The sequence below is a fragment of the Megalops cyprinoides genome, chromosome 18, assembly GCF_013368585.1.
Source record: "Megalops cyprinoides isolate fMegCyp1 chromosome 18, fMegCyp1.pri, whole genome shotgun sequence".
NCBI classification, from domain to species: domain Eukaryota; kingdom Metazoa; phylum Chordata; class Actinopteri; order Elopiformes; family Megalopidae; genus Megalops; species Megalops cyprinoides.
In genome coordinates this window covers 21208054-21226129 of record NC_050600.1, presented here as the reverse complement: position 1 = coordinate 21226129, position 18076 = coordinate 21208054, and the positions used below count along the sequence as shown (strand labels likewise).

Sequence of the window (18076 nt, the reverse complement as noted above, 5' to 3'; positions counted from 1 at the left end):
GAACTGGATGCGCGGTCACGGCTCGTTAGGCTGCGTTTGATGTCGCCCGGCTCCAGAAGGAGAGCTGAGCCCCGTTGATAATGGATAGCTCGCTGCCCGCTAGCCCCACTCTTCGTCCCCCGTTGTCCATAGAAACGTCTCGTAAAAGCCTGTCTCTATCTCTCTCTCTCCCCGTCGCTCTCTTCTTCCAGCGGGATTATTAATAAACTGTAATCCTGAAATAATTAACTTGTTTAGGGGGCCGTAACGGATAATGGCTGTGCGATTCCCTTGAACGATCCCATTGTGCGGTGAACGGGATTTGCACAATGGTGGCGGTTTTGATGGATTTATGCCCTCTTTGAGGCTTACGGGGCCTTTAGAATTGAATCGTTTGTGTTTTTGACCTCATTGTGGAGACAGTGAAAGTCTCTTGGAATACAGCAGTATGACATTTAATTATTGACAGCATATAGTATATCATTTACATTTTACATCCTATGATTTGCAGGTATATCTCAGTTAACAAATCCTCTCAAAAGAAAGTTGTTTAGGATGATAATTTAAATAATGATACTGTTAAAAAATTACACAAATCAGAAGCAATTAAAAGCAGTGAAAGTGCACATAAACCAATGTTGTTTTCTGACATTACATGAAAAACCACTGGGTAAAACAGTTTGCACGTTTCTCTTTTAAACAAAGGGCACTGTCTGACTTTTGCCTTTATCATTCCCTGCCAATGGCAGTGATTAAATAACTATGGCATCCAAAAGGTTATCTCATCTAACCATGAGTGGCCTTCCTGGGTAAAAAATGAAAGGTAAATCAATTTTTCTCAATACTGAAATGTAAATCATAAGGTTGAAAGAACTGAGAGAAATGATGCGTGCGTTTGTGTGTGTGTGTGTCCGTGTGTGTGCCTCGGTTCGCCATACTGCTTCCCAAAGACAGACACCTCTGTCTGATGGCCGTGGGACGAGAGGAGCTTCATTTTCTGTGCCATTATCAATAGGAACCGGAGGCTCCTATCAGGCAGGCATTTTACCCCCCTTCAATTATGCCCTCCCCATCTGACTAATCTCCACAATCACGGCTGCTGTAATAGCCTGCATGTATCACCGCGGAGTCCATTAGAGGGGCCTCTCGCTGAGCCCAGCCGCTGCAGGGCGAAGCTGGCCGCTGAACTTTGCATTCTGGGAAAGGGCTCGAGACAGATGTGCGCCACGGCCTCCACCGTGCCCCTCCGTCCTGCAGAGAAGTGGCTAACATGCAGAGAAAAAGAGAGGGGGAAGGAAAGAAAGAGAGGCTTTATGCAGCTCATCCGCTTTGGATTACTTTCGTTTAAAAAAAAAAAAAAAACGGAAAAGGCCATCCTCGATTACTCTTTAAAGGCAGAGCCAAATTCCATCACACCACTGCCACCCCCTCCGCCTCCTCCCGTCGTCAGACACAAAGCCTCCAGCGTCGCAAGGTTATTCCTCCCTGTCGCCGCCTCTTTTCTTCCGCCGGTAACAGGAAATTAAATCGAACGCCCTTTGATAATTACAGCAGCAGCGGCAGGCGCTCGCAGGGCGGGCGGCGCTGCGCGGCGAATTATGGATGCACCGCGGGGAGAAGGCCACCTTTGCATGACAATGGCGGAGCGGAGGCGAGGACGGGCGTTTTTTTTTTTTCAGCCGTGTCTCTGCTGTCACCACCCTGCACCCGTGGCGGGGTCCAGTTTGAATTGAATGGGCCGTGATCTGTCCCACGCTGACTCTTTGTCCCCTGAGGGTGTCATTCCCCCTCTGGCCCGAAGGAGCCTGGGTTCCCTCAGAAAAAGATGTGAGGTAGACGGTATCCTTCAGGTCAAACAAACGTCACAGGAGAATGTGGGGTGCTCCTCTTAAGTGTCAACCATGCCAAGAAGCGTACCTGCCCTAAACTGGGACGCAGCACGGTCTGACTCCCTTCCTGGCTCCACGTCGTTGGCAAACGCACGCCCGATCAAAGAGGGACCGGCCTTGCTTTTTGTACATCAGAAACGCTTGGTTTCCTTTTGATTGCCAAAAACAAACAATGGCGCACACCAGAAAAAAGAAATGTTCTTGGCTTTCTTTCACTCTCTTCTTTAGTCCCCATGAAGCCACGCCATGTAATATGCTCTGTTCGCGAATCTGTTCCCAATCATTTTCGGTTTAGCCACGCTCTACCACTGGCTCTGGTGTTGGTGTTTATATCAAAAGCAGCAGCCCCCAATGGGATATGTGAACACACAGACAGGTCTGGAAAGTCCCTGCCAGCTGTGGACGGATGGGTGTATTTCAGCGGGCCCAAATTTATTTTGTGTCTCCATGTGTCCACCACCACTGCAGTAGATGTGTGGCTACACAGTGGAGCTTCTCAGATGCCAGTCCGCCTAGGTTTGTTCCAGGCAGAAGCTCAGCCCTTTAACTCGCCTCTCTGGATTGATTGGAATGGACAGGGTGGAGAGTTATTGCGGCTCCTTCCGGGGTAATTAATGAACGGGGCTGATTAATAAATTGGTGTGTGGCCGTGTTCACCTCATCTCTCTCCCTCTCTCTCTCCTCCTGTCACGCCTCTTTCTTCCTCTCCCTCTCTCACTCACTGGCTCGCTCTCTCTGTTGCTCCTCTCCCCCTCAATCACTGTCTGGCCCGTTTCTCAATAATTTAGACCAAAACCCAAACAGAGAAGGCACTGCTGGCGAGAGTGTGGTCACTGTTTTAGGTATTCAGTGCAGCAATTCTCACTCTGTCTCTCTCTGCCTCCCTCTCTGTCTCTCTCTGTCTTTCTCTGTCTCTCTCTGTCTCTCTCTGTCTCTCTCTCTGTGTGCCAGATTACTCCCGCTTTCTACTTCCCTTTCTCCCTGTCTCTCATCCTCACCCCGTTTCACCCTCTCTCTTTCTGTCCTGTGTCTCAATTGTGTATTCAAATAATACGCCAGCTTTGTTGGCCTGGCCCTGTGCTGCCGCTCTACACCTGACGTGTTGTTGGCTCTGATGCCTTGTGCCTGCAGAAGCAGTTTAAGGAAACAGCATCCCCTCTCTGATCCTCAGGAACACTTCTTGGAGGTGATGAAGAACCAGGAGTTCCTGCTGCTGCCGCCCGCCGAGATGGAGAAGCTGCTGTCGTCGGACGACATGAATGTGCCGGACGAGGAGACGGTGCTGGGCTCCCTGCTGAGCTGGGTGCGGCACGACCCCGCCGAGCGTCAGCAGCACCTGCCCGCCCTCCTGGCGCACATCCGGCTCCCCCTGCTGGCCCCACAGGTGAGGCGCGACGCAGACCGGCAGGAGTGGGGACGGACCACGGTGTCCACTCCTGGCCCTGGGGGCCCTAGAGAGGCCCCTCAACCAGTATCTGAGTTACACCTCATCCAGCTGGTTATTTATGTTCTCATCCATTCCAGTGAGGTAATTAACACCTGAACAGGACCTGAATTCAGAGTGTGTCCAGTGTCCACCACTGCTTTCAGTCAATCAGTCAGTCAATCGGCCAATCAAACATTACATCGGTGAATACATCAACTATCTGCTGCAGGTATGATGGCCACATAAATGAAGAAACTGTTTCTTATTACACCTGTTGCAGAGATGCATTGGAAACATGATTCATTTACATAATTCAATTATGTCCATAATTTCTCAAATCGGCATATAAAATCTCTCACTTTCATGTCACTTTCGGTTCTCAGTGCTGGTCTGCAGGAATTTGGGACTACACAGAGCGTTAGTTTGTGCAAGCTGTATTGTAAAGTCTGGTGCTCCATTAGGCAGCGTTAACCACGGGCGGCATTCAGACGGCCTCCTGCTGGATTTAGAAGTGCCTTTCATGTAACCCATTAGGAGGGAACGCAATCCAGACACGAACAGGTGATACGTCTCCCAGCCGTCCTGATTGCTTCGGCAAAGTCATTAAGACTCTACGCTCGGAGAGGAAATCAGAAGTCCCTGCGGCGCTTCCCCAGGCAGGGCGTGGGGCCCTCGTTAGTGCGAGGCTCATTTGCATGATAAATCCCTCCGAGTCGAACCCGGGCGTGGAAGAGTGTTTAAGGCGGACAGGTGGCTGTAAAGAGCGGCGAGGAGCTGGATTTGCGAAGGCGTTGCAGGGCTTGCCGCTGGGGGTGTCCTTCAAACGGGGGCGGGTCCGGCTCGGGATAAAAAAACGAAGTAACTCTTAAAGATTAGTCATTAACGAGCTGCAACAATGCCAGACCCCGCTGCGAGTGATTGGATTATTTTGGTGGGGGGGGGGGTTGGCTTATTGGTGTTATCTGCGTGCTGAGAGCTTGACGTGCGGGATGTTGTAAAGGCCGTTCAGTGGACCCCTCCGCCCCCTCACGGCCTCCAGTCTGGGAGAGAGCTCCCTCTTACCCCTTACAGCATCGTGGCTTATCTGGTATTAAAAGAGAGCAGGAGCTGGCAAACGAATCCCTGTTGTAGCACTCCGTGCATGTCCACAGCACGGCCTAGGACTGACGACATGGGAGTATTCACTCAGCTAGCTTGTAAAATGATGACACAAAAAGGCCCCCTCCCACTTGCATCTGGCAGTTGTATGTAATGCCATTATGTCATAAGTGTGCCCTTTGTCAACTCTTTCCGTGTTTGTGGCCCCAGTGAAGTAGTACTTATTTGGTAGGCTACAGGAATAAAAATGCCGTGATACATTCCTGCTCAGCAGGACTCCTCAAGACTGGAGACACATGGAGAACCAAGACTTTTTTTCTGACTTTCTCTGTGACTCATCGGTAATAGGGTTTTTGTTTCTCCAGTCTGCTCCCTCACTGGGCTAAGACTGAGTAGGGTTTCACAAGTGTCCGCAGCAGTCCAGCTCAATTCCATGTGCGCGTGGATTGTGTACACCGGGACTAGCATGATACCTGAGCAAAATAGCTTGCTCTCCTCCTCTGAACAAGTGGATGTGCAATTAATTCTGTAAGGAGAGGCATTATGGGAAAGAGGTAGTCCACACTCCTTACAGCAGGTGGTGAGCTCTACTCTTATCTCTTTCTTTCTTAAAAGTAAAAGCTCTTCAATAAAAGAAGAGTGCTTTTGCTGTACGTCAATGATGTGGCAATTTGAACATGTCATTTGGCATCAAAAATAAACGAGTCGGGGGAACGTAGTCAAGTTTCTAAAATAGTTTGCTTTAAGCTTTTAAAGAAGAAATATATACTGTATATATATGCAGAGTGATTCTGGAAAAGCACAAAGCTCTGTGACATCCTGCTTAAATGCAAATGCTGGTGTGCCAGGTTCCCCTCCTTGTGATAGAGCTCATCCAACCGCGTGTCAGGGCTTTTTCCTGCATTCAGAGGGGATAGAGATTTACCGTACATTCACGCTCGTCAGTCTTACGGGAGAATTACGCCTGGCAGGTATCCAAATAGAAATGCAAATGAACATTCTGGTGCGATGGAAAGCGGCGATTCCCTTTGTTTTTCGAGCGGAAAAAGGGGGAAGCTGATGGATGAATTCAGGCGTCGCGTAACGACAGCTAATTGCCCTGTTGGTAGGCTTCACTCGCCCCAAAGGGCTGATCGGCCCGGTTAACCGAGGGAGATGGTGCACTCTCTCACGTGAAGAAAATGGGTGCGCCAGACAGATGAAAGATGGCAGCACATCAAAGTGACACAGCTTGATTGAGACCAGGTCAGAATCACATCAGAGCTGTCCCTTTTAAAACCTGCGGGTCCTTTATCAAAATAGAAAGGCCCCTGGCTGGTAATCGCCCTTAACTGCAGATACAAAACATAAAACACATTGGTTATGCATTTTCAGATATGGAAGTAAAAAAAAAAAGTTTGTCAGTGTTGTGCTTTTCAAGTGCTCCGGCTTCAATTGGGAAAAGGAGGAGGGGAACGAACCCAATCTTCTGTGAGAAACTCGTGCGGAATCGAGGCGGAACGGCAGAGGAGCTGGCGAAACGCTCAGAGGCGGGGGGGGTGGGGGGGGGGGGGGGGGGGGGGGGGGGAAGCGAGGCCTTGCCAATTCTGATACCGTTTTTTATTTATTTTCTTTTTTTTTTTTACTGGGGGGAAAAGCGATTGCCTGAAACGTCGGCAGGGAATCTGTCAGGTAATGAGCAGCGGAGAGTGTGTTTATGGAGCCAGAATTCATTAAAGCGCAATTAAGGCAAGCGGCCCAGCTTTGCGAGGCTCCGTGGCTCTAATTAAAAACATCCCGGAATGAGGGTACAAAGGGAAGCGTCGAGCCGTGAAGCGCCGGAGCGGAGAAATGAGAAGGCAGGAGCGCGCTGTGAAGGAGCAGCACTGGTAATGGGCTCTGAGGCCGGCCGGCTTCACGCCGTTTGGGTCCTTTTTCTCCCGAGCCTTGGATGTCGAGCGCTTCGGGAGAGCACACTGTGAGTTTATGTGCGGCTCCAGTCAGGGTGATGACTTTTTTTAGTCCGGGCGAAGCGGTAATTTGAGGTGGTTTTTTTTGCCTCGTCGTGCACTGCTGTCCTCTCCGCCTCCGCGTTCTGGTTTTGTAAAGGCGACGGCTTCCACAGATGCCCTCCTCCGTTCCTGCGATCCACATCCCGATGGTCGCCTCTGCTTTCGTGAAGGAGTGAAGGCAACATCTGACCCTTATCACACTGACAATCTGCTCCTCACATTTGTGTTGTGTAAGACTGCAGTGGGGGCTTCCACAAGAAAAGTAAAACTCGGCAAATATTTTTGGTTGGACATCAAGAATTATAAGCACCATTGACCTGGTACGTTTATGTTTCGATAATTTTCCATGCGGTTCAGTTTCCAGTGCTTAGGGGCTTTTTCCAGAAAGCTGTTGTAGCACTACTAAGGGTGGCTGGGAGCTGAGTGGACTGTTCCAGTGTGTAGGCCATGCCTTCTGCAGTGTGGTCAGCACCCCAGGTGCCTCCAGGCACCATGGACAGCACCAATCCTGCTCACAGGCACTGCGGCAACCACAGCTCACCATTAATCACTACACGTGCTGCTTCTCTTAAAGAAGAAGGAAAAAAAGTGTTAGACTCCCCTTCAGTTGTTATTAGAGTGGTGCACGGAATCAGTGGTGTGTTGTGTGGAGTATAAGACACTAATCATCAGACTGCATCTCAGTCCCTCTTTGATCCCCGCCCCCTAATACCTGCTACCTCTAGTATTTGATGTTTATTTTGTGTAATATTGTGATGTATTTTGATTCTGCGTTCTAGGGACTGTTGTATCATAGTGTACTTGGCTTTTGTCAGAGAGCACAAGTTAACTTGTTGTAGGGCTGGAATAATGTTATGGTCACACTCACTTGTCTGGGAGTGTTGTTAGGCTGGTCTGAGGCTCATTTAAATTGGATGGATACACTTATCTTCTGTTGCAGTGGAAGTCGCTCTGGACAAAAGCGCCTGCTAAATGCATGTAATGTAATGTAATGTAATCACTGTGCCTGCTGTGTCCCGCCCCTCTCTCTGACTCCGCCCAGTTCCTGGCGGACATGGAGTCGAACCCGCTGCTGCAGGACAGTGTGGAGTGCCAGCGGCTGGTGATGGAGGCCATGAGGTACCACCTGCTGCCTGAGCGCCGGCCCCTGCTGCAGAGCCCTCGCACCCGGCCCCGCAAGGCCACCGTGGGCGCCATGTTCGCCGTGGGGGGCATGGACGCCACCAAAGGTGGGCTTTATCTGCAGTCTGCCTGCTGTGGCCTTTCTCTGTCTCTCTTGCTTTCCTGTCTCTCTCTCTCTTTTCTGTCTATCTGTGTCCATGTTCCTCTTTGTCTGTCTTTATCTCTATATCTCTTTCTCTCTGTCTCTATCTGTCTCAATGCTCCTGTCTCTCTGTCTGCATATTCCTCTTTGTCTGCCTTTCTCTCATTCTTTCTCTTATATATCTCTCACTGTGTCTGTCTCTACCTGTCGCAGTGCTCCTGTCTCTCTCTCTCTCTGTCTGTTTTCTTTTTGCATGGACGACACCAGAAGTGGGCCCTTTCTACAGCCTGCCCTCACCTGTCTCTGTCTGTGTCTCTCTCTATGCCTGTCTGTGTATCTCTTTCTGTTACTCTGTCTTTGTCTGTCTGTCTTCCTTTCAGCTGGGACACCATCAAAGGTGGACCCTCTCAGCAGGCCGTCTCTCTGTCTGTCTGCTCGTCTCTTTCTCTGAATCACTTCTGTTTGTTCCCTCTCTGTCTTTCAGTATATTACAATGTGCTCGACAATATATTGCCGAAGCTCACAACTCTGTGGACTGAAGAGTATGAATAGTAACATGGCTCCCCTTCTCTCCCAGTCTTTCTCTCATTCTGCTTCCCTCCCTCTCGCCCTCTCCCTCTTCTTCTTTCTCTCCAAAGAAGAAGCGTGAGAAAGACATCGGGGTCGCAGATGCATTTACACTGATGTGTGCAGAAAGGATAAGCCTGAACTTTAGGTTTTGCAGTATGACTAATAACTCTGAGACTCTGCAAAAGAACTGGAAGTGTTCCAAATGCATTGCATGCCCTAGAGGGGGCCGGAGCAGTTCCTTATATGAAAATTAGTCTTATTTTTTGGCGTGGAGCTAAAACAGGGATTTAATGGTGGGAAATGTGTTACTGTGTCTGTATTGTTTGATGCAATATCCAGTGTTTCATGTTTGGAATGGTCTGAAATATATGGTTCATAAATGGTGTGAATAAATAGAGTAGAACTCTTGCTCTTTAAAGCAAAAACTCCCCCTCTCTAACTCTCACTCAATTCAGTATGCTGCATTGGCATGACATGCACTCTGTACATTCTGCTCCCTTTTCTGCCTTTGGTAGCACAGATTAAAAAAAAGTTTTCAGGCCCCAGTAAGACTCAAAAAGAGTTCAGTAAGACTTTTACAGTTTGAGTTGCTAAAACTCAGTAACTACATTATGAGGGATTTGGGGAATATGACTGTAGCAGCAGTTATTGGCCCACTCTATTCAATACCCCCACCAAACAAGGGAGCCGATTGAATTCCCTAACAGATGGACGTGACTGGTGATGCCAGTCGAAGCAGTGACAGTAATGTAATATTCCATCTCTCGCTTATTGCCTGTGTTTCTCTCTCTTTTTCACTCCCAGCCTCTCTTCTTTCTCCCTTTCTGTGTTTTCCTCTCTCTAGCTCTCTCTTTCTTTCTATCACCTTCTCTCTCACACTCTGTCTCTCTCTTTTCACTTTCACACTTTCTTCTCTTTCTCTCTCTTTCTTCCTCTCTCTTTCTTTCTTTCACCTTTCTCATCCCCTCACACACCTTCTCTCTCCCTCTCTCCCTCTGTCCATCTTTGTGGATGGATGTGACAGTGACCTGTCTTCCTGTCCTTCTCTCTCTCTCTGTCTCTCTCTCTCTCTCTCTCTCTCTCTCTCTCTCTCTCTCTCTAGTACCCTCTCTCTCTGCTTCTCTCTTGCATACCCTCTCTATCTCTCTCTCTCTCCCTTGCATACATTTCTCTCTGTGGATGGATGTGACAGTGACCTGTCTTCCTGTCCCTCTCTCTCTCTCTCTCTCTCATACCCTCTCTCTCTCCCTCTCTCTTGCATACCCTCTCTATCTCTCTCTCTCTCCCTTACATACCTTTCTCTCTGTGGATGGATGTGACAGTGACCTGTCTTCCTGTCCCTCTCTCTCTAGGTGCCACCAGCATCGAGCAGTACTGTCTGCGCAGGGACGCGTGGAAGCAGGTGGCGGTGATGAGCGGCCGGAGGCTGCAGTTCGGCGTGGCCGTGCTGGACGACCGGCTGTACGTGGTGGGGGGGCGCGACGGGCTCAAGACCCTCAACACCGTGGAGTGCTACAACCCCCGGAGCAAGAGCTGGAGCGTCATGCCCCCCATGTCCACTCACAGGCACGGCCTGGGTAAGTGGAGCCCCCCCGGGTCCCATCAACACAAACAGCTTGGGTAAGGCATACCCCCCTGTGTCCCCCCACACACATAGGCTGGGTAAGCGGTGCCCCCCTAGAGTCCCCCCACATGCATAGCCTGGGTAAGTGGTGTCCTGAGCAGGAGTTATTTTACATGTTCCCTCATGCCTCAGGCAAGGTGGTTGTAGATTGTGTATGCACTGCTACAATCAATTAAAGCAACAGCATAGCATTTCCATTTGCAGCACACTGTGTAACGGTGACACGCAGACAGTCGCACAAACACTTGCAGATACAGGCACACGCACATACACATACATGCACATACATACACACATGCAAATGCAAAAACAAGCATACACACACACACACACACGCAAATGCACAAACACACCCACTCACAGACACACTTACACACTCACACACATCACAGGCGCAGTCTGGGTGAGAGAGGAGAAATGCATCAGCATCAGTGCCTGGGTATCCACTCTGTTGACCCTCTCAGTGATGCGTAGTGCAGCAGACAGTATGCTGTGCAGATGTTATCGGTATGGCAGCTGGGGCTATGACAGATGTGGACTGTAATAAGTTCCCCAGATTGCAGTTCACACATGGTTTAGAGGTGAGGAGTAGTGACAGGGTTGCCACTGCTGTATATTAGCGTTACTGTGCTGACAGTGAAGCAGGTAAGACCTTTCCGCTGCGGCCCCTCACAAGTTCCACAGCCTGGCTATTAATCACTGATCGACTGCATCTGTGTGTGTGTGTGTGTGTGTGCATACATGAGTGGACATGTGTGTGTTCCTGTGTACTTGTATGCATGCTCATGTGTTTGTGTGTTGTTTACATATGTGTATGCCTACATATGTTTATTTGCTGTATGTGTGCGCATGTGTGTAACGCGTTTGTATGTGTTTGTGTATGCTATGCGTGTGAGTGTGTGTGTACAGATTTTAATGTGTGTTTTTTGTGTTACTGGATTGTGCCCGTTGTCATCCAGTCTGTGTGTGTGCATGTGTTAGTGTGTGTGTGTGTGTGTGTGTGTGTGTGTGTGTGTGTGTGTGTGTGTTTGAATGCGCAGCGCCTGTTATCACCCTGCCTCAGTGTGTGTGTGTGTGTGTGCATGTGTGTGTGCGTGTGTTGGTGTATATGAGAGTGTGTGTGCGTTTGAATGCGCAGCGCCTGTTATCACCCTGCCTCAGTGTGTGTGTGTGTGTGTGTGTGTGTGTGTGTGTGTGTGTGCATGTGTTAGTGTATGTGAGAGTGTGTGTGTGTTTGAATGCGCAGCGCCTGTTATCAGCCTGCCTCAGTGTGTGTGTGTGTGTGCGCGCGCAGGAGTGGCGGTGCTGGAGGGGCCCATGTACGCGGTGGGGGGGCACGACGGCTGGAGCTACCTGAGCACGGTGGAGCGCTGGGACCCGCAGGCGCGGCAGTGGAGCTTCGTGGCCAGCATGGCCACGCCTCGCAGCACCGTGGGCGTGGCCGTCCTCAACTCCAAGTGAGTCCCTCCCCCCAGAGGCTCCGCCTTCACTGCTGTGTCTGCATACGACCCTCACAGTGCATTACATGACATTATTGGCATTTAGCAGATGCTCTTGTACAGAGTGACTTATATGAGTTAACAGTTTTTTTTTACATTACCTATTTATACAGCTGGATATTTACTGAGGTAATTCTGGGTAAAGTACCTTGCCCAAGGGTACAGTGTAGAGGAGAGCTGAAGCCTGTGGTAAACTACAGTATTGGTAATATATTTTTATCATAGTCCACATTTACCATACCTACACAAGGCTTTCATAAAACATACAAAATGTCCTCATGAGTGCGACATCATCACTTTGGAAAGCATACATAAGCAATTACGGTGTGTCTTGACATAGAGTGTTCTAGCTTATTTTTCACACAATGTGATACAGTATGTTAACATTATGTTAGCATAATGTGATATGTTAACATATATTGCTAGTACTTAATAATACAATGATGTTGGCTTCATGGATATGTTATGCATGTTTTAAGAAGGCTTTATGAATGCATTACAAAATCTTGTTTGACATACAGTCTCTCTCGTATTGTGGGCAGACCCCGAGTCACACTGAGGTTTGTGCTGATGAGTGGGATTTAATTTTCACACAGTTTTCGATAATAACAACAGCAAGTACTCTGTCATAACCATCGATTTCATTAGACGCCATGGATGCAGGCCTCTGCAAAGGAAATCATAATGAGGTATCAGTAATTCAGAGTGGCAGATGGTGTCAGCAAGGGGATGGCACCGGGGGATGACTTGGTGCCGGTTGACATGAGGGGGGAGTGTGCCACTACAACCCCCTGCTCGGCGAACTGGTCATCCCTGCTCCCCCTATTGCGTAATTGGAACTGACCACTCGCTCTCCTACGCCTCCCCCGCCCCCTCCCCTACCCCATGTCTGGGGGTGTCCCTTCTCTCAGGGAACAGGGGGCCGAGGTTTTGGAGCCGAGCCCACGAGGGCCCAGCAAATTGAATCTGCTCTGTCTCCACCCCCCGTGCCCCCCCCCCCCCCCCCCCATCCCCAATCTCTGCACGCTCGCACACTCATCCGCGCAAGCAATTTCCCTCCCGTCCCCTCTTTGCCTCCCCTCTGTCTTTGAGGAAATTGAAATGGATTTCGGGAGCAGAGTCCCCCCTCTGCGAGAGTGGAGAGTGTGAAATGAGCAGCGGAGAGGGGTCCGGCACTGCCCCGGAAAACGGCCGACGTCTTTCTGATCTCTGCTGTTTCATCTGAGGCAGCTCTTTTTTTTTCCCCTTACAGCATGTTCCCCCAGTTCAGAGCTAATCTCTCTCTGCCTACCGCTACCATCACATATTATTACTATTATTATTAACTGATCGGTGGCTCCTGTTTAACAGTGCTCTCGTCCTATTTGAAGCCACTCTGCGTGTCGCTTGCATGTGGAGGGATTGAATTAGGCACCTACATGTGCTCTTATCGGAATCGCAATTTAAATTAGCTATGCAGTAGAGTGCATTTCTTTGATTTACCCTTCAGAGGAGGAGCACAGCACCTCCTGGAGATATCCCAAGTACCGACTGCGCTACCCATATCCCTCTCAGGGAAACCATTGGCCTAATGGCTGTAATGATTTCTGATCACAGTGTTGACTCTCTGTCCGTGTTCACTGCTCCATATCTCTTAGCAGGTTCAGGCCGAATAAACACTGTCAACCCACCCCGTATTTAAGCAAATTATAAGGTCACACACTACTGACCAGCGCAGCCAGTGGAGAGAGCTCTGTGTTGGAGTAACTGTAATACTTAATTCATAGTTATAAGATTGATCTTAATCCTCAATGCTGGACACAGAGCAGCTAAGATACACACACGATGTGTGAAATAATACTGACAGTGATTATACTGAGGATCCAGGTTAAGACGTGTTAAGCATACGAAGGGTTAAATTAAGGTGACAGGTTCCTTTGGTGACGCAGGCTCTACGCGGTGGGCGGGCGGGACGGCAGCTCTTGCCTGAAGTCCGTGGAGTGCTTCGACCCGCACACCAACAAGTGGAGCAACTGCGGCCAGATGGCCAACCGCCGGGGCGGAGTGGGCGTGGCCACCTGGAACGGCTTCCTGTACGCCATCGGGGGCCACGACGCGCCCGCCTCCAGCCTGGCCTCCCGCCTGTCGGACTGCGTGGAGAGGTGAGAGCGGGGGGGGGGGGGGGGGATTTTCCTGCCTCTGTGGGATTAAATGGCTGGCCTGTCTCTCCCCTTCACTGTAATCTGTAATGCGGGTGTCAGTAAACTCCCGCTGTTAGGTGGTGTCCTCATCTGTACTGAGATGAGTAATGGATGTTGGGGCAGGCAGTGTGCAGCAAGTCCTTTCTGTAACACCTGACAGGAATGGATATGACGGCTATGTACAGTGCCAGTCAAAAGGCTGAACACACCTGATTAAGACAATGGGAAACAAGCGTTCACTTATGCTTAAATGCTTGAAGTTGCTGCCTATTTGTGAATTAAAAAATTTTAAAATATTTTTTGGCTGCCTGAAGAATCTAAAATATACAATGGTTTAGGTTTGTTTAACACTTTTTTTGGTCACTGCATAATTCCATTTGTGTAATTTCATAGTTTTGATGTCTTTACTATTATTCTAAAATGTGGACAATAGTAAAAAATAAATAAAGACAAACTATTCTACAGGTATTTGTGTCCAAACTTTTGACTGGTACTGTGTGTGATTCTCTATGAGAAAAAGTGTTATTGTGTTACTAGAGGATTAGTTGCAGTCCTCCATGGGTATCACAGGTGTGCTTCTTCACATAGGTGTTTGTGCACTCCCGTCTACAGGTATGACCCCAAAACAGACACCTGGACCGCCGTGGCGCCCATGAGCATCAGCCGGGATGCGGTGGGGGTGTGCCTCCTTGGTGATCAGCTCTATGCCGTAGGGGGGTACGATGGACAGATCTATCTCAACACCGTCGAGGCCTACGACCCCCAGACCAACGAGTGGACTCAGGTGAGAGACTCTTTTTCTCTTCTGTGTCTTCGCCACTCTTCTCACTCTCTATTGACCTTCTCTAGCACCTTTCTCATTTTTTTCATCAGTTTTTTTTCTTTCTCTTTGTTCTCTGGGCTTCCTCCATGTCTCCACTACAGCTCTTTCTCAGTGTAATATCTCTATGTCCCCAGTACTTTTCTACCTCAGTGTAAAGCCTCTATGTCCCCGTAACAGCTCCTCCTCGGTGTAATGTCTCTATGTCCCCACTACCGCTCCTCCTCAGTGTAATGTCTCCTTGCTAGCACATCATCTCTATATCTCCACGGCAGCTAATCCCTTCCGTAGCCATTTTTCACCGGCCCGCTTTTACGCCATTCATCACCAGAAACAAACATTAGACACAGAAAGTACACCGCGTGGAACGGGGGGTCTCCGCAATTACAGTGCCGCCTCAGGTGTGAGAAATAGGACCATCATTGACGGTGTCATCCTGCTGACTCGCCTTCTCGGCTGCGGTAAACCCAATCTCAGAGCGGCGGAGAGAAATGTGTAAGCAACGCGAAAAGGAAAGGGGCCCTCGTCCATGAAGGATGGTTCTCTCCCAGACAGTTAGGGAAGAGTGAGGGGGTGAGCTCCATGAAGCTTTTCTTTATGGCCATACAAAAGCTTTATACGCTCACAGTTATAGGCACCACCCCGTGGACATGTGGCCACCATTTATGTCACAAATTGCCTTCGTAAAAATGCTGTCTTGACTGTGAGTGTGCCATTTGTTTTAATGCTGTCCACATATTGCTTTATTGGCCGTCCAGCTGGTGATATCACATTGGACGTGATGCAGATGGACATGTGTTTTCACTGTTACATTGGGCTTAGGCCCAAAGTGGTGTTTTGAAAGCTCAGTTGATATGAAATTATTCCCAAAGTGCAGCCATGAAAAACAGCAATATAATTCAGTGAGAAGGACATTTTGGTGAGTGTTTTGTATATTTTTGGCTGTGTCCTTTCCAAATGCATTTTTTTTCAGCATTAGAAATCTGAGGCTCAAAGATTCAAAGAGCATCAATACATTTCAAAGAAACTAATGTGTATCAGGATTTACTGTGGGATATTTTGTTTTGTGCAAGCATTGCAATATGGAAATAACTTCACTTACTATTGAATTAAATAAGTCAATTTTATATTTTTTATAATTTTATTTTTTGTGTGTCGATATTACAGAAGCACAGGATTGAACAACATAGATATTTAAACGCAGAATAAATTACATAATTGCATAAAATTGACATATTATAATGAACTAAATAAAGGATTATATAATTATTTGTGTTTCTGCATGTGAAAATCAAATATCAATTTAAACTGAAATGTGCTGTCTTATGTTGTATGCCTGTGTAATTATGTATCTTATATGTTCTTTGAGAAATACTTGAAGTGGTCCTTGTCAGTAATTTATAAATAGATTTTAGCTTGTCTTCCTAAAATAAGCTGGGTAGGTATGCTGTCATATATGTAAAATATTTATCTGAACAACATAAGAAAAATAGCAATGAGACTTTTTAATATTTTTTGTTTAGGTTTATTCTTGTCCTTGGTCTGACATTTTGATACATTTTCCTTCAGCAAAGAGCATCATTGTAGTGTTTCACGTCCGATAAGGTCCATCTTTTGTTGAAACAAATATTGGTGGCAAAAAATAACTCCAGCTGCTGTCTGACAGCCTGCTCTGTGTTGGTTTCTCCTGTAGGTGGCGCCTCTTTGTCTGGGAAGGGCGGGGGCCTGTGTAGTCACTGTGAAACTGTGACATCACACTGGACACCGGGCCAGGCTCTCTTGAATGGCTACTCCTATGTCATATTGCCGTTCTACCTATAAATCGTTTCATGTGGAAGACGGACTTTTCACAGACGGGAGGTTCTGGAGGATGCGGGGCACTACTCCTGTGGAGTTTAGTTCAGATCTGGGCTGACCGTAGTGGTTCCATATCCATCAGGAAGGCAGAGGAGGAATATGCTTGCTTGTAAAATGTCCATATCTCTGTTCTGTGGTGCTTTAATTAGCTGGGTTGAAACTTTGACGAGTGAAAAGCTACTCTTCCCCACCTGTACAGTAGATATCGTAAATATAATTAAATGTCCCTGCAATTAAGTTTCACAATGCCCAGTGTTGTAATAACTGGAATGACAACAGCCAGGCTAAAGATGTAACTTGAATAGTTTTCTGGAGTAGCTGTCCTTTCCTTCCAGGGCTCGTACCAGTGGCCTGCGGGACGAGGTGAAGCAGGGCTCCGTTTTGCTGACATGTTTTTAGTCGCTGTTAACAGAGCCAGGGCAGGTGCACTTTAAAAGTCTGTGCCTGGGAAATTTATTTTTATTCGTTCACCTATTGACAGAACAGAGTAAGAGAGACGGATCAAAACAAAAGAACAGAGAGAGAGGCCCATCCATCAGCTCCTGTCCTCGTGACAGGGTACAAATTGCATTCGGGGGATGAGGAAGGAAACTGCCTTTTTCGTCCGATGGACTTCAGCAAGAGCGTGATGGAACCTACCCTGCCCAGCGGGGCAGGGTAGGCGTCCAGGTGCAGTACACACCTTTTGCCAGCAGGTGTCCCAGCGACCAGAACTGTTGGCCTCTTTCCATCAGCCATGTTGAACAGTGTGTGGACAGCCCCCGTGGATGCAGGTTCATATATGAAAATCAGCTTCCTCATATTATCTAGAGGTGCAGTTAGATACAAAACGTCATCAGAATTCTACCCCTTTTCCACCCTTCACCTCTCATAGTGGTAAACAACTATTCAGTGGTGCTACTGCTAGCTAACTAACTAAAAATACCAGTACCTGTTCACATACTATCAGCTAGCTAACTATCCAGCCAGGTGGAAAGATGGTCAAATTTGTTGTGTATACCATCCTGCATTGTTTGGCCTGTAACTGTAGATAATCAGTAGCTCTCTTTTCCAGTATTTTGCCATTTTCATTCACTTGTAGCTACAATAGCAAGTAAGTGTGCAGAAAAGACCTGCGGTTGAATAAAATGGAAACCTTCTCTCATGCAGCAAACAATGTCTCCATCCAGATGGAAACATTCAGCATTTACTCTGAAAGCAGTACTTCTGTTTGTGATGATAGACGGATGGGGGCTGCACAGTTTACTTTCCATTGTGCAAGACTGCCTCATCTTTATTCAGTTTTATAAACAGGTCTGTTTCTGCTAAATACAGTATAACCACAACCTTTCCATACTGAGTACTGATTAGCAAACTACATCTGGAGTAATTCATTTTCACCTGTACCTCACCATGCTTACTGTCCAACTGTAGTTGAAGGAGGCTGATCGAAATGAGCCATGTGGTTCGGTGTTGCCAAGTTTTCTAACCAAATCTTGTTAGAGGGACCTGCGTAGAAAGAGCTAGGAAGGTTTACGTTATGACGCATATGTAATGATGTCACAACAATGATGTACATTATGATGTAACATTATGATGTAATTACATATTCGCCATGATTTGACAGTTCACCTCTCATCTTATCTGAAAAAAAAGTGCAAAATTTTCCTATAGACACATTATAAATGCCTGTTAAATTTTGTAACAAGTACCATCTTACCAGGGATGCTGTAGGTTTTATGTTGTTCTCTCATAGTTGTCTTATTTGGAGAGGAACTTTTGTGTAGACAGTGTTTTGTTGGTGGATTTCTGGTGGTCTGTGGGAGGTTTTTTAGTGGTTTATCTCTTCTTTAAAGTGCAGTTGTAGCCCTTTTGCTGAGGAGCTTACCGTATGTGTCAC

General features: G+C 47.8%; 1 protein-coding gene across 1 annotated transcript in view; it reads left to right on the top strand.

The window, feature by feature from the left end:
* LOC118793194 (kelch-like protein 5) overlaps nt 1-17229 on the top strand; it is a 41618-nt gene extending 24389 nt beyond the window's left edge. Inside the window, exons 5-11 of the mRNA XM_036551250.1 lie at nt 3040-3252; nt 7426-7612; nt 9570-9794; nt 11136-11298; nt 13269-13481; nt 14133-14304; nt 16034-17229. Of these exons, the coding sequence (XP_036407143.1) occupies nt 3040-3252; nt 7426-7612; nt 9570-9794; nt 11136-11298; nt 13269-13481; nt 14133-14304; nt 16034-16090 (1230 nt within the window). The 3' untranslated portion in view covers nt 16091-17229. The remainder of the gene's footprint in view (nt 1-3039; nt 3253-7425; nt 7613-9569; nt 9795-11135; nt 11299-13268; nt 13482-14132; nt 14305-16033) is intronic.
* The last annotated feature ends 847 nt before the right edge of the window (nt 17230-18076 follow it).